This window comes from Equus caballus, chromosome 20 (assembly GCF_041296265.1).
Source record: "Equus caballus isolate H_3958 breed thoroughbred chromosome 20, TB-T2T, whole genome shotgun sequence".
Taxonomy (NCBI): Eukaryota; Metazoa; Chordata; class Mammalia; order Perissodactyla; family Equidae; genus Equus; species Equus caballus.
In genome coordinates this window covers 48,728,859-48,744,599 of record NC_091703.1, presented here as the reverse complement: position 1 = coordinate 48,744,599, position 15,741 = coordinate 48,728,859, and the positions used below count along the sequence as shown (strand labels likewise).

The window sequence follows — 15,741 nt, the reverse complement described above, 5'->3', positions numbered from 1 at the left end:
GTCTCCTTCCAGAGAGATGATTTTGTGTGTGTGCATGTGTGTGTGAGGAAGATTGGCCCTGAGCTAACATCTGTTGCCAATCTTCCTCTTTTTGCTTGGGGAAGATTGTCTTTGAGCTAACATCTGTGTCAGTCTTTCTCTATTTTATATGGGACATTGTCACAGTGCGGCTTGATGAGCAGTGCCAGGTCCGTGCCCGGGATCTGAACCTACAAACCCCAGGCCCCTGAAGAAGAGTGTGCGAACTTAACCACTATGCCACCGGGCCAGCCCCCAGAGAAATGTTTTTTTTTTTTTTTTAAAGATTTTTATTTTTTCCTTTTTCTCCCCAAAGCCCCCCGGTACATAGTTGTATATTCTTTGTTGTGGGTCCTTCTAGTTGTGGCATGTGGGACGCTGCCTCAGCGTGGTTTGATGAGCAGTGTCATGTCCGCGCCCAGGATTCGAACCAACGAAACACTGGGCCGCCTGCAGCGGAGTGCGCGAACTTAACCGCTCAGCCACGGGGCCAGCCCCCCAGAGAAATGTTTTAATCTACAGTTTAGTCACTTTATCTTCACTTAATTACAAAAATGCGGTCGGGGCGGGTGGGATTCAGGAGTCAAGATATTGCCTCCCGAGCCAATGTTGCAATAATAAAAGAAGATGAACTGAATGATCCTTTTAAGCACTACAGGATACTTCAGTGTGAAATATGGGATTTGGTTGCCTCGGCTTTTGGTTAAGTGCTTTTCTTTGGCTTCACCCATGAACTTTCTCTCCCCGGGCTTTTACGCAAACGTTGACTGCCAAAGGAGTACACAATTCAGGAACAGAAAACAGACTGTGGGCCCTGATGCATAAGGTCAAGGATGAAGGTCAGAACACTAGGAAGAAAAACTTTACCAACACTTTTGGCCAAAACCAAGCTATTTGGGACTCTCTCTCAAGTAATGCCAAATAACTTACGCTGTTAAAAATAAATCCGACCAGCTTCTTTGACATGATAAATACTAAACAATAAGACTGTTGACTGCATTTTTTGTGTTTCTAACCAGTTGCTTTTATTTCATGGAGATACACCCTGAATGGTACAGTTCTTAGAATCTGTTCAGTAAATTTTTATTTTTAAAAATAAGGTATAAAACTTTCGATGGCCAAGAAAAGATTTCCGTGTAATTCAGTCGTTGGCCAGAATAAAAACCTAATAGCTATGCTGAAGAGCATTAAAAATATATAATGTTATTTATCCTTTTGATATATTAGAAGTATCTCTGAACTGAGTCAAAAGATTTGGGTTGTAATCTTGGTTCTGCCCTTCAAACTTCGTGGTGTTCAATAACGCCACAAGAAACGTTCGTTAAGCCCTACTGATATACTAGGTAACTCTGCTCAAAGACATGACATTGAATAATCAGAGAATGTCCTCATTCTGTGATCAATACTATATTAGGGTTCTCCAGAGGAGCAGAACCAGTAGGATATATACGGAGATATAATGTAAGATTTATTATGAGGAAGTGGCTCATGTGATCACAGAAGCCACAGTCTGCCATCAGCAAACTGGAGACCCAGGAAAGCTGGTGGCATAATTCTAATCCAAAGGCCTGAGAACCAGGGGAAGCCTGAGAAGCAGAGGAGCCGAGGGTGTAAATCGCAGCCCAGGGGCAGGAGACGGAGGTCCCAGCTCCAACAGGCAGGCAGGAGGGAAAAAGTGGTGACTTCCTCCTTCCTCCGCCTGCTGTTCCATTCAGGCCCTCCCTGGACCGCATGGGGCTCACCCACGTTAGGGAGGGCAACTACCTTACTGAGGTCCACTGATTCAAATGCTAATTTCATCCCATAACACCCTCAAGACACACCCCAAAATAAGACATAACCAGATATCTGGGCATCTCCTGAGCCAGTCAAGTTGACTGTCACGAATACTATCATTTGAAAGACTTCCGTGTTAGTTTGCAGGGGCTTCCACAACAAAGTACCAGACGTTGGGTGCTTTCACAGCAGAAATGCTTCGTTTCACAGCTGTGGAGGACGGAAGCCTGAAATCCAGGTGTTGGCGGAGTCGGCGCCTTCTGAGGGCTGTGAAGGAAGGATCTGTTCCAGGCCTCTCTCCTCGGTTCGTACATGGCAGTTTTCTCTCTGTGTCTCTTCACATCGTCTTCCCTCAACACGTGCCTCTTTTCACAAGGACACCAGTCATATTGGTGAGAGGCCCACTCTACTCCAGTATGACCTCATCGAAACTAATTACATCAGCAGTGACCCTATTTCCAAATAAGATCCCATTCTGAGGGGCTGGGGGCTACGAGTTCAACATATGAATTTTGAGGGGATGCAAGGCAACATATAACAGCTTCCATTTCTCATCTGTAAAGTCAAGACAACAGCATTTTCCAGTCTTTTAATAACTTGATTCATTTTTTTCCCAGCAAACATTTATAATTATGCTTCTAGGCAACGGGCATCCAAAATTGAATAAAGTACCCGCAGTAACACACACCCTACTCAGACCTCATTCATCTTTTGATTCTCAGAACCAAGCATAGTGTTGGACACAAAATATCGGCTCTATAAACATTTGATGAAGGCAAAAAGCAAATAAGGAAAGAAGGGGGGAGAAAGGAAGGAAGCGGTGGGGGGAGGAAAGATTCTGTTTACCTTAGATCTTCCCTAGTGACAAAAAGTCATCACTTGTCATTTCCGTGAGCTCAGGCTTTGTATAGGTCCCAAATTAATGCTTCTAGCAAATGTGACCATCTGAATGTAAATATAAGATTGGATGCCCGATATGACTTCATTAGGGACAACATCTTGTCTTATCTTGGTTTCTTAGCCAGCCTAGGTCTCAGGGTCCCAGGCTCTCCTATATCGTATCAGCATTAGACGTGAGCTTGGAGGTCTCGCTCTGCCTCTCGTTTCACAGGCAGAGGGTCCCGTCCCAGAATCAGTGCTCACAGTCACGCAGCCTGCTCCCTGACAAGTCAAGCCTAGAATGGCCTCTCTCCTCTTCTACTGTCCTTTCTATAACACAATGCTGACCTGCTTCCTACACAATAATGTAACAACTAATTCCTCCCTCCCAAGACGGTGGGAGAGAGCAGGTGAATTTCACCCCAAATAACACAACCTCCAGCTGCTGCAAATCCTCACCTAGGCCTCACCGCAATGGACTTGGTATTGCCGCCGAGTGAGGGCGGGACGTGCGAAGTCCATCTATTACTACCTGTGCGCCGTGCGAGGGATGAGCCCCTGGTACTGTGAAGGAATCCCAGCCATGAGGCTACTTGACTGAGAGCTCAACCTCAAGGGGCAGAAAAATAGGTGGGCACCTTCATTCAGGGCTTTGGTGGGCTTCAGAGAGAACACTGCCCTCTAGTTCCCCCTCTGGACTGATGCTAACGCTTGTTAGCAAGCCGTTCTTTGTGACCTCTCTGGGACACTGAAGGTTGTGAAAACAGGAAGCAACACAATAATTGACATGAACTGACCCTCACCACGTGGACAGCATTGTTCTAAGTGCTTGACATGCATTCTCTCATTTAGCCCTTACCACACCGTGGAATAGGCACTGATATTCTCCCCAATTTACAGATGGGGAACCCTCCCAAGGTCCCACAGCCTGAAGGGTTAGAGCTCCATCCAGTCCAGGCAGGCTTTAAAGGTAGCCAAGGTAGCCTAGGGTAAGCCACTCAACTTCTGAGAATTTCAGTTTGTGATGTCAGTTGGGGACAATGATACCTGCCTTGCAGATGCATCATGCAGATTAGATATAAGACATGTAACATACTTAGTACAGAATCTACATTGCAACACATTCTTCATACAAGGAAGCTGTTGGAGTGTCCTCTTCCTGTTGTTCTCATTTACTGTACAAAATCTTGTGGAAGAAGAAACATATTCCTTCTCCTAATGCCTTGATGAGATTAACAATGAAAGGAGGACTTGGTGAGGACACTGAGAAGCCATGAGGTTATGGATGCAGTAAAGGACCCTAAGAACACTTATCACAGATTGGTCTGGGTCTGTCCAGCCAGTGGAAGGCAGGCTATTATCCACGCCATGAAATTAGATAGGGGGTATTTATGGACTGGACAATGGAGAACCTCACTTGACCCATAAAAGGCATTATTCCCAGACCCCTTCGGGATTCTCAGGGAAAAATTGAGCTCACTTTTATAGTAATATAAACCCCATGACATGGACCAATTACAAAGTGCCAATGTCAGCATCTGACGCACATCGTCTCATCTCACCCTCTGCAACCCCAGGAAGGAAGGATTATTTCGCCTCTTTCTTAGAGAACGATACAAACCTAAGTCTGCTTGACTCATAACTTCATGACCTTAAAATACCGTACTTACTAAAAAAGACTGGTTGCCAGGGGAAAAAATCAATTCAATATACTGTAAGCAAAAGAGGAAGTATTATGACGAAAGTAGTATTTCACAAATTCCCTGAGTAAGGAACCAGAACTGGAACCTAGAAAGTCGTGCGCCCTCTTGCTCTCTCTCTCTCTCTCCACCTTTTCCTGTCTTCTCCTTCTCTTTGTAGGACAGCTCTCCACATTCCCGCAGCCCTACTGGAGAATTAGACACTCCTCACTTCTGAGGTTATATGCTACCGGTCCATCTTCTCAGGAAGACTTCTTTTCGAGTTCCCACGGGAAGAATCTTTTTTCTTTTCCTTTATTATCTAGGTTGGGGTGCAAAAGCCACAGAGGGAGCCACTAAAATTCCAGAGAACAGCCGACTGCTCCATAGGAGTCTTGTGTATCCTTGCAGCCCACCTTTTCAGTTTGGACCCCTCCAAGGCTGCCAGTTGTATTGTGGGAGTCCTGGCTGTTAAAATACCCTCCGTTATATTGCTCCTGCCTCTGTTAATTCCCCTCCGTGGGTCCATCCCATGCTGAGGGGGCAGGTCTGGGAGGCAGCCCAGGCCCGAAGGTTTCCCAGTCCCTCCCATGCCAGCCCCTGACCCCCGACCTCTTGGTCATCAATGTTCCTCTGAAAATGGGCACCCAGACCAGACTGCCGCCCTCTAGGTCTGACCTCTAGGCAAAATTTCCCTGCCCTATGGTCAGCACAGTACCTGGTGGCCAGGGCCCACAGGGACAAATTGCCCCAGAAGAAGAGCCACTGGGAGTCATTCACTGGCCAGAAGCAATGATGAGGGAGGAAGTGGAAGTGGAGCCCACCCTGCTCCTGAGGATGCACAGGGAAGTAAGCACTCCAGGAGGGTCCCAGACAGGTGGGAGGAGCTGACTCCACGGCCTCCTCCCCTCTGGGCCCAGTTCAGGCTGACAGGCCTCCAGCGCTGCTATTCTGAGGGTGTGGCCACCGCCGAGGGTGGAGGGGAAATTGTGGAGAGGGGACTCCTTGAGGGGGCTGAGGACTCCCAGTGGGCGGGGCCTCAGTGAGGCAAGGAGGGCCCACTGAGGGAGGGGGCTCATCCTTGAGGGGTCCATCAGTGAGGAGCCCCGTGAGAAGCTGGGGGCTCAGCATAAGTGAAGAGGGGTAAACGATGGGGAGGGGCTGAATGTTACAGGTTGGGCCCTTTTCTGCTTGCTCCCCTCCCGCCCCACACCACTCTCTCCACCCACAGGTCTCTGCACGAGCTGTGGTTGGTGGTCCGGGAGACGTGTGAACCTGGAGAGAAAGGATGGAAACTCTAGAGGTCAAGGGAAGCGTGGGGTGGGTCAGGAAGAACGTCAAACACCCCAAGCCCCCTGAGCTTAGCCTCAAGCTCCAGAACCAGCGGGCCCAGGGCCTCCCCCTTCAGACTCCCCGGAGAAGAATCTTCTTGGTCCAGCTTGAGTCAGGTGTCTTCCCATGTTCCTATCTGTTGAAGACCAATACAAGTGTGACCCGCAGGAACCACCCCTGAGAATCACAGGGCGCAGAGAAAGGGCATTGATGCTCGGGATGGCTCAGCACTGCAATAGGTACCCTCCATAGCTCACTACTTTCCTCTAAGATGTTCAAGCATTTATTCATTTCAGAAGAGTCAAACCAAACATGGCCTGTATTAACATAAGCATTAACTGAGGATGCATAATAAAGACATTGGGTACCTAAAGACATTGATTTAGGCGAAGAAATTAGTAAACTTAGAATGTGGGGCAGCCAATTAAAGGGCACCAGGCCAGCTACCTGGTGGGGGCTTTAAATATTTTCTGGTTTCCATAGCAGTGCTAGCTGATAAGGGAAAAAAAGCAAGCTACTTATGTAATTTTAAACATTTCAGTAGCCATATTCTTTTAAAAGTGACAGGAAAGAGGTAAAATTCATGTTCATAATAAATTTTATTTCACTCAATATCCAAAATATTATCATTTTGACATGTAATCAATATTAAATATTATTCGACCTTTTTTACATTTTTTGTTCTAAATCTTCAAAATTCAATATGTCTTACAGCACACATCAACATTTTCATTGGAAATACCTGATCTGGATTTAGATTTCCTAAAATATACAGTTGAACAATTAGAGCTGTAATCACATGTTCCATTATTTTATGCTGTCTCTCATTAGTTGTGTGGGATTAAATTAATTCATGTCAGGGCTTCCAGTTAATTCTCCCTGAGCTGGTCTATTGCCCAGATTCTTCCTTCTATGCAGAAGTGATCATGGGTAAAATGGCGGCCCTGAGATTGTGGGTCCCTACCCCACAAAGGAAAAAATGGCTAGAAACTGGGAGATACATTTGTTCTCCTCTTTGCTTGGTCTATGTGACAACAAACAATTTTGTTTCATAGATTAACTGAACCAAGTGTGTTGGAGATTTTCGAGATTTTGTTGTTACTTTTCTTTTTTTGTCGTTGAAACAATCAAGTTTTCTTAGGAGGACCTCTTTCTTAGCCCCCTGAAATTCCATAATTGCGCCTAGGGGGTTAGGAGGCACTCAGAGTGCAAATCGCTGATGACAAAATGCAAGCAGCTGATATTTATTCCCTCCTGGTAATTCTCATGGGCAGCAGGTATTAGCAAGGAGGCAACAGCCCGTGTAGAGATCACCCAGGCCAGACTTCCAGATTGAATGACGGGTCATGAGCTCTCGGGGAAGCCGTGAGGGTAATGGCCTACAAGTGAAATCACATAAAGACAACACGCGCCTAACACTTTCCAGTCTGGCGCCAGGGAAAGTCTCCTATCGGAAAATGTAGGTTCCAGTCGCTCAGGCGCCGGCCTCCTCACCATCTTCTCCCCTTGGTATTGCTGAGCCTGGTGGGGCCTTGACTTTTCTTATTCTTTTTCTTATTAGTGTTTTGATTGGAGGAAGGAAGAGACAGCTCCAGCTCCCTTTTCTTGGCGTCCCAGTCTTCGTCCCTCTGGTCCAGCGGCAGCCCCTGCTGCCTGGCGATGCGGCGGTGGTCCCGGCACTCCCGCTCGGCCCTGGCAGAGGGGAACAGGGCGGCTCTCAGCGCGGACAGGAAACAGACCTCACTTCCCGCCCCCTGCACACAGCCTGGGGTTTCCGTGACACAGACAAGAAGGGAGGAGGCCAAGTTGGAGCATTTCCAAGTGTCCCCTTAGAGAGGTCTCAGACACGAAAGAAACTACTTGGAGGTGGAGAAAAATGGCGTGCTCGGAGTGGGATGTTAATAGAATCTGAGACAGGCACTTAACTTGAAGAAGACACTGCTAATTCTTAAAGTGCTCACATTTATAGAGCAACCAGCATATTATTGGGAGGCTGTTTTCCTTCATTTATTTTATTTTTTCTTTTTTGAGGAAGAGTAGCCCTGTGCTAACATCTGCCACCAATCCTCCTCTTTTTGCTGAGGAAGATTGGCCCTGAGCTAACATCTGTGCCCATCTTCCTCTATTTTATATGTAGGACTCTTGCCACAGCATGGCTTGATAAGCCACGTCTAGGTCAATTCCCAGCATCCCACCTGGTTAACCCCAGACCAACAAACCAGAGCAGGTGAACTCAACTGCTACACCACTGGGCCAGCCCCCTTCATTTATTTTTTAATTGTAGTTTTTCCTAATTATAAAAGCCATGTCTCTTCATTGTATAAAATTTTAAGGTACAGAAACATCTAAAGAAGAAAATAAAAATTACTCATAATTGCATATGTATTTTATGTATAGATGGATTTATGTAAGGAATAGTTAAATGATACATAGATGATAGATATAGAAAAATAGAATAGATGATCAATAGAGAAATAGGTTGATGAATTGATCATCATATACACATGGACAATGGGAAGCATACAAAAGTACCGTTTTATATATGAGGCCAAAGGTGAGTGTGTGACTCGCTTAAAGATGTGGCTTTAATGTGAAATGTGAAAGCCACTTCACAGAGATAAAATTTGAGCCAATATGAGGACAAGTGGAATTTGAGAGGCTAGATGATGGTATGGGGAGGGCAAACAGTATCTTAAGTGCAAAGCATTATGAAAAGCACAGTCCATTAAGAGGATAGTAAACCTGCTTGTCCGTCAGCCCCCATCTCCCTGAGCAGGCTAGAAGTGACCTCTCCATATTCAGACCACATATGCTGTTTTGTCACTTTCAGTCTCGTGTTAGCGTTATTTATGTAAACAAGTTATCTCCTCTCCCAGCCAGGGAACTTCTTAATGTCCAGCACTGTATCTGATTTATCTTTGAATCCTTTTTGGTATCTAGATCAATGCCTTGCACATAGTAGGGCTCAAAAATATTTTTCGAATGAGAGATTTGCTACTTAGAGAGGTTGAATCAAAAGTTGAATTGTTCCGCTAGGATCCGTAGGATAGTCAGAAAATTATGAAATACTGTCTAGGCTTCTTTTGAAATTCACTTATACCGTTCTCTTCATCTTCCTAGCCCAGAAATCCACCCTCTTGCAACATGAAGCGTTAAGAAATTCCTTAGGTGAGCTCCTTGCCTACAGGCTGAGTGCTCCAATGCTGCCTGCACAGCACCACGGCCACCTCTTCCACTACAGGAGTGACTTTGCTAAAGTGTCTGTTTCACCTTGTCAATCCCCTGCTGAGTTCACATTCATCTGCTTGCCCAGCTCACTGTGGTCACCCACCCACCCAACCTTATTCACTACTTCTCTCAGCGTGAATGCTCTACTTAGCCAGGCCACTCATCCCTCCACTATCCCTCCACCTCCTCACATATACACACAGTGTATGCACATTTCCAACTTGATGCCTTCACGCCAAATCAAGACTCTTTCTCCCTCCTCCGTTAACCAGATCTTAGCTATATTTCAAGATCCAGATTAATTTCCCCTTAACCAGGATTCCTTCTCTCTAAACACTCTTTCAGAAAGGAAGCTCCTCATGATGATGATGCTAAGTAGAAATGACTTACATGTGATATGGGAGATGATGATAAGTAGAAATGACTTACACGTGATGTGGTTGACCTTCCTTGTTTTTGTTGGCTCAGCACTTCCTGCCCACTTTTCCTGGTGATAGCACTCCCCATTATTTGGAGGAACCACTCCTCCTCCACGTCAGTTATGCTGGAATCGTGTACCATGTTCACCCACCCATTGGTCACGAGGGTGAGACTACTCAAAGAAAGTCAGTAGAGGAGAGTCACACAGGACACTGAGGAATTTCAGCATCTAAAAGGTATGCAAGAACAGGAGCTTAGAAACATCATGAGAGGAATGGCCAGATAGGTAGAAGGAGAAGTAGAAGAGAGTAGCATTAGACAAAGCAAGAGAGAATTATCAAATAGCAAATTAAGTGGCGGTAAGATGTGAATTGAGAAGAGCCCACTGATTTAGCAACAGGGATCTCCCTGGAGGAAGATTCAGTGCAATGATGAAGAAAGGAGTCTGCAGAGTGAGTGAGGATGTAGAGACGTTTACATAGATTACCTTTCAAGTAGCTAAGAAATGTAGGGAAGATGAAAGGCATGTTAGACATCAGAAGGGCCTCCAACCGTGTGTTTGTTCAATAAGATCTATCTAAATATGTTCATAGGCCAAAGAGAAATGAAGGGAAGAAATAGGAAAAAAACTAAAAATACAGAAGAGAGAATGAAAGATACAACAAAGAATACGCATGGATGATCTTGTAGGAGACGCAAAGGATTAGATCAAGGGTCTGTAGGGATGGATAACACTTCTCGAGAAGGATGGACAGGATGGTGAGAAGAATCAGATGTAGATTTATACGCTATATGTAGGTGTAAGAGGTTTAAAAATGTACACGCATGGCTTCAATATTCTCTGTGAACTAGACAGCATACCCTCTGCGGGACAGGCTGTGGTGGGATGGGGACCTGGGGTTGTCAAAGAGGAAGTAGGACAGGAAGAGACAGACAAACTGCTCTGAGGGCTCAGCTGAAGACAGAAATCTTAGAACTTCTGGTGATACCTACTGATCTGGTGGTCTACTGATCTGTGGGCTTTTCTCTAGTAGACCAAGCATAGGAGTGGAGAAGACAGAGACTGATCCAAGGTTGGGAATTCTGGCTTATATGCTACAGAAAGACAAAAGATTAGAAACTTTAGAAAAGTGGGAAGAGAGTGGAAGAAGCAGTGTATCCTAGTGTCCAGATAGCGACAGATGGAAGATAACGAAACCTTCAGGCAGGTGATAGATTGGGAGGGAAAGAAAAAGTTGAGTGAGAAGAGACCTTGATGCACTCAAATAACTGTGTGATGATCCAGGAATGGGTAAAATGAATATGGTCACACTGTGGTATGTTGAAGTTTTAAACAGTTCAGAGAACAATGTTGCTGATACTGAGGCGCACAGCTGATGGAGATCATTGAATGTAGGGGATAATGGCAGGATTGGGAAGAAGAGAGAGTCTTCAGGTCAGGACTCCAGGTTCTGCCTCTTTACTCCCCAAATCATCTTGATTATGATTTTGAATTTTTTTAACATGGGTCATCACTTGTAAGAGAAGTTCTCTTGGGTTACTTCTGCAGATAATCAATCTCATCACAGGCAAAGATTTTACTAGTTTCACTTTCTGAAGCTAACTTTATTTTCAAGTTTTTAGGAGGACATTTCACTGTCATGAACTGCCCTAATGATATGTTTGCTATTATCTCATTTTATCAAGCAATGCTGTCCTCACTCTGTAACTTTCCGGTCTCTTGTGTGAATTACTTATTAATTCAATCAGATTATAAGCTCCTAAATTTTATTTCCATTCCTCTCAGAGCACGAACTGTCATGTACATCATTAATACTTAATTCTATTTGAATGCTTGGCTAAGAGAAAAAATTAACAAATGCTAGAAAAGTTCTTATCTTTTGCAGGTGTGTGAGTAGGAGATTCATAGATGAGTAGAAGTTTTAAAAAGTAGAAGGGTCCATATGAATGATAGCTGAATTCACCTGCTTCATCTTAAATATGAGGAAACTGAGGCTCCAGAAGGAGATTTAATTTGCCCAAGGTCAGGCAGCCAGTTTGAATACCTTTGAGGAATCGGAGGGGGTCCATGAATCTGGTACCATGTCCCATTTTCAAATTTGGTGTCCCACCTCTCTTATCTGAGATCATTTTTGTATAATCCAAAACAATAATTAGAAATTATATTATTAAAATTATAATAATTATAATTTTTGTACAATTTAAAAACAATAGATCTTACATAATCTAAAACAATATAGTTTCCACCTCCAACTAGTCATTTCAATGGAAAATTAATAAAAACGACTCAAACAACAGTTGGCTGGATTTCCTCACTTCATTTTTGTCGACCTGAGACCACTGAGTCTGCAAAGACTTTAATCACAGGCTCCTGGTTCTCTGCCCTTTCTAGAGCTGGAAATAAATGAAACTTACTTCTCCAGGAATGCCACACAGGCTTTCTGCCCATAGATCTCTGCGATCCTCTTTGGTGTGTCTCCAAAGAAATCAGGGGCATCGATGGCGGCATGCAACGTGTGGAGAATTTTGAGCACATTCAGATGTCCTGACTCAGCTGCAAAATGAGCCGGGGTCCAGCCCACATCAGTTACCAGGCAGGGCCTGGCTCCGTGTTCTATGAGAATCTGCATCACCTCCATATGCCCTTCGATGTACCAAGAAGAAACAGGAGGAGATTAAGATTAAAATGTCTGCCAGACTGAGGTGAGAGCGGGCCTAGGTAGCACAAAAAGAGGTGAAAACATTTGCCTTTGAGGCCCCTCCGGTTTCCTAACTTCAGCCCCTCCTCCCTTCTCCCACTCCTTCCCAGGGACTCAGTGCCCCACCCTTATCCCAGGGACCTCACTCCTACCTGGGGCCTGAGGACCTGCCATACCCCCTCACACTCCCTCCCGGGCACTCTGCTCCCCTGTCCCTCCCCGCAGGCCCTGCCTAGGAATCTTGCTTTCTCTCCCAAGTCACTCTGCACCTGCCTCTGCTGGCACTGGCAAGCCTCACTGGGCTTTCAGCAGTCCCAAAGCTGATTTCAAAAACAAATATGTTGCCACAACATGGATGGACCTTGAGGGCATTATGCTGAGTGAAAGAAGTCAGACAGAGACAAATGCCATATGGTCTCACTTATATGTGGAATCTAAAAAAAAACGAAGCTCATAGATGCAAAGAACAGATTGGTGGTTACCAGAGGCAGCGGGTGGGAGGATGAGTGAAATAGGTGAAGGGGGTCAAAAGGTACAAAACTTCTAGATATAAAATAAATAAGTCGTGGGCATGTAATGCACAGCATGGTGACTGTCGGTAAGAAGCCTGGACGGCATATTAGAAAGTTGCTAAGACAGTAAATGTTAAAAGCTATCACAAGAAAAACAATTGTGTAACTACATGTAATGACAGATGTTAACTCAACTTACTGTGGTGATCACTTTGCAATATATACAAAAGGCAAATCATGCTGTACACTTGAAACTGATATAACATTGTATGTATATTATACCTTAATAAAAAAAAATTTAAGTTCTACTTACATTCTAGCTAGCACAGCTTAAGAGCACAGGCTTTCTAGTCAGACAGATGTGGGTTCATACCTGACAATAAATACCAGTGCGAAGTAGGTACCACAGACAAGAAACAAATGTGTGAGGCTCAGTTTCCTCATCTGTAAATTAAGGCTATTACCACTTACCTCACCTAGTTCTTGTCAAGTACAAATGAAATCACAGACGCGAGTGCACAGCACAACGCCCAGCATACAGCAAATATTCACTAAAAGGTGCTCTAGCATAGCTACTATCACTTCCTCCTTAAATTTCTACAAAATTCTCCCATCTGATTTCTCTGCAGCCAGTCTTGCTTCCTGCCAATCCGTTCTCCATAAGGAATCAAACAAATTTTTACAAAGCAAAGTTGACTATAATACTTTCTTATTTAATTTCTTCAATGGTGTTCTGTTGCCGAAGGCCCTGACAAGCCCCTTGGCTGAGTTTTTGCCACTATCTATCTCCAGTTCCATAACTGAGCCATGCTGGGCATGGGAGATACAGTGATGAGCAAGGCAAAGTCCCTGTCCTACAACAGGAACGATGCTCCATTCCTGTTAGAGGGCAAGAGGGCAGAGGACTAATATTAACTGACAGCAGACGATTGATAGGCACTGTACGCCCATTCTCTTACTGAATCCTCCCCACAAGGCTCCAAGGTAGCATTATTGCTCCCATTATATAGATGAATAAATTAAGGCCTAGAGATGTTAAATAACTTGTTTACGGCACTACAACCAGTAATTGGTGGTGCCAGGATGGAAATGTTCTGTCTGGTTCCCAAGAAGTGTTCTTTTTACAACCCCACACAGACTACTGACTGGTAACTTCATGAATGCTGGACTCAAAGGGGTGGATTCTACCTAAGCCCACTCACCGTTGATTGCAGCCCAGTGAAGTGGGGTTCGGTCATTCCAGTCCACGTCCTTGTAGTTTGGGTCACAGAGACCTTTCTTCAAAATCTTTTTCACTAAACTGTAATTCCCCGCAGCCACAGCTTGGTGGAGCTTTGTCATGTCCGACATTTTGGTCAGTGTTAGTTCCATGAGAAAAAACAACTGTGGGAAAAGCATGCCGCTTAGGAAATTCTACAACTCCTTATTCCTAGTGAGTGATTCCATAGGATTCTTTATCGTTTATTTTCTTTCCTACCTCATAAATTTGCATCCAGGGCTGCTTCGTGTGCATGCTCTGCTGAGTGTGTGTTTGGATCTTAGCCACTGCGGTTAGTGGATGCCAGTCCCCTGACCCAAAACTATCAATGGCTCCCCTCTGCCTACAGGATTATCAGGTAAACTCATGGGGCTGGCATCTGCTATTTGGCCTCAAAGCACTTTCCAGTGCTATTTCCTACTCTTGCTCCAAAGCAAGTAGTGTGACTCTGAGTTAGTTGTGTAATTCTGTGCCTTACCTTTCTCACCTATAGAATGGGTATAATTTGCCAGGGTCGTTGTGAGGATATAATGATGATCCATGTGAAAATATATTGAATACAGATCAAGTACTCCCTGGAAATTAAATACTACCGCTACACCAATTCAGGAGATGAACAAGATGCAAACATACAAATAAAATGGCTACAAATTGTTTACAACATTAAGATATAAACCAACAATTCTCAAACTAGAGTCTAGAAACATTTAGGAATCCCTGGGATCAGGGGATCCATGAGGTCAAAGTTATTTTCATGATAACGTTAAAATGTCATTGGCCTTGTTCACTGTGCTGACCATTGCCCTGATGGTTCAAAAGCAATGACGTAGAGAGCTGCTCGTGCCTTAGCACGAAGCAAGGCCCTGGGCAGTGACGCGAAACTGGGCTAGCAGTAATGGAATTCTTCACCACCACACACACACAGTTAACAAAAGCTAGTTTCAGTAAAGCAACTAAAGCAGTAAGATTTATTTTGATTAAGTTTTGACCCTTGATTATATGACTTAATAAAAGCAGTTTAAAAATATTGTGTAATGAAATGTGTCAACATATGGAAAGGCTGCATAACTCTGTGAACCACTATTTTCCATATGACAAGCGTACGATGTTACAAAATCATGCATAAGTAAAGAGATCCATGCAAGACAGGGCAATGGAGTTTAGTGGAACAGGGTATGAAAAGTACATTGAGACTGTTTCAGATCCCAACTAACCTTTAAGGCACTGCCACTTGTCCAGTTTTGGCATAGTATTAAAGAAGAATATCCACAATTATCTGGAAAGACTATAAAATACTTTTCCCTTTTCTAATTTTAAATATGTGCAAAGCTATATTTTCTTTGTAGACTTCAACCGAAACAAGAAATCGAATGCAGAAACAGATATAAGAATCCAGGTGTCTTCTATTAAGCTACATATTAAAGAGATTTGACCAAAAAAAAGTAAAACAATACTATTCTTCTCACATTTTTTGTTTTAGAAAATATAATTACTTCTCATAACAATGTTATTTATGTCGTGCATTACAGTTATTATGATTTTTGTATATGAATTAATAAACATTTTTAAATGTTCTCAGTTTTAATTTCTAGTCGGGTAAATATCAATAGCTTTAATCCACATAAACAAAAGCTCTCTGGGGTTGTCCATAAGTTTTGAGAGTGTAAAGGAGTGCTGAGACCAAAAAAGGTTGAGAATTACTGATATAAACAAATAAGGAGCTGAGATAGAAAAAAAAGAACAAGGAGAGAGTCACTTGAGATGGGGCCATTGGGAATGTCGCTTTGATCTCAACATTTAAGTTGAGATCTCAAGAAGAAGTTGGAGTCAGCCATACAGACTGTGGCCCAGCAGGAGCAGCACCACTCAAGAATTTGTTACAAACGCAAATCAGATCTACTGAATTAGAAACTAGAGTCGGGGGTTAGTGACCTGAGTTA

At 43.9% G+C, this 15,741-nt stretch overlaps 1 protein-coding gene across 1 annotated transcript in view; it reads right to left on the bottom strand.

Moving 5' to 3' along the window:
* Positions 1-6,264: 6,264 nt before the first annotated feature.
* ANKRD66 (ankyrin repeat domain 66) overlaps positions 6,265-15,741 on the bottom strand; it is a 50,738-nt gene continuing 41,261 nt past the window's right edge. The window contains exons 4-6 of the mRNA XM_014734684.3: positions 13,746-13,926; positions 11,748-11,976; positions 6,265-7,376 (exon numbers count right to left, since the gene is read on the bottom strand). Coding sequence (XP_014590170.1) covers positions 7,175-7,376; positions 11,748-11,976; positions 13,746-13,914 — 600 coding nt within the window. The 5' untranslated portion in view covers positions 13,915-13,926 and the 3' untranslated portion in view covers positions 6,265-7,174. The remainder of the gene's footprint in view (positions 7,377-11,747; positions 11,977-13,745; positions 13,927-15,741) is intronic.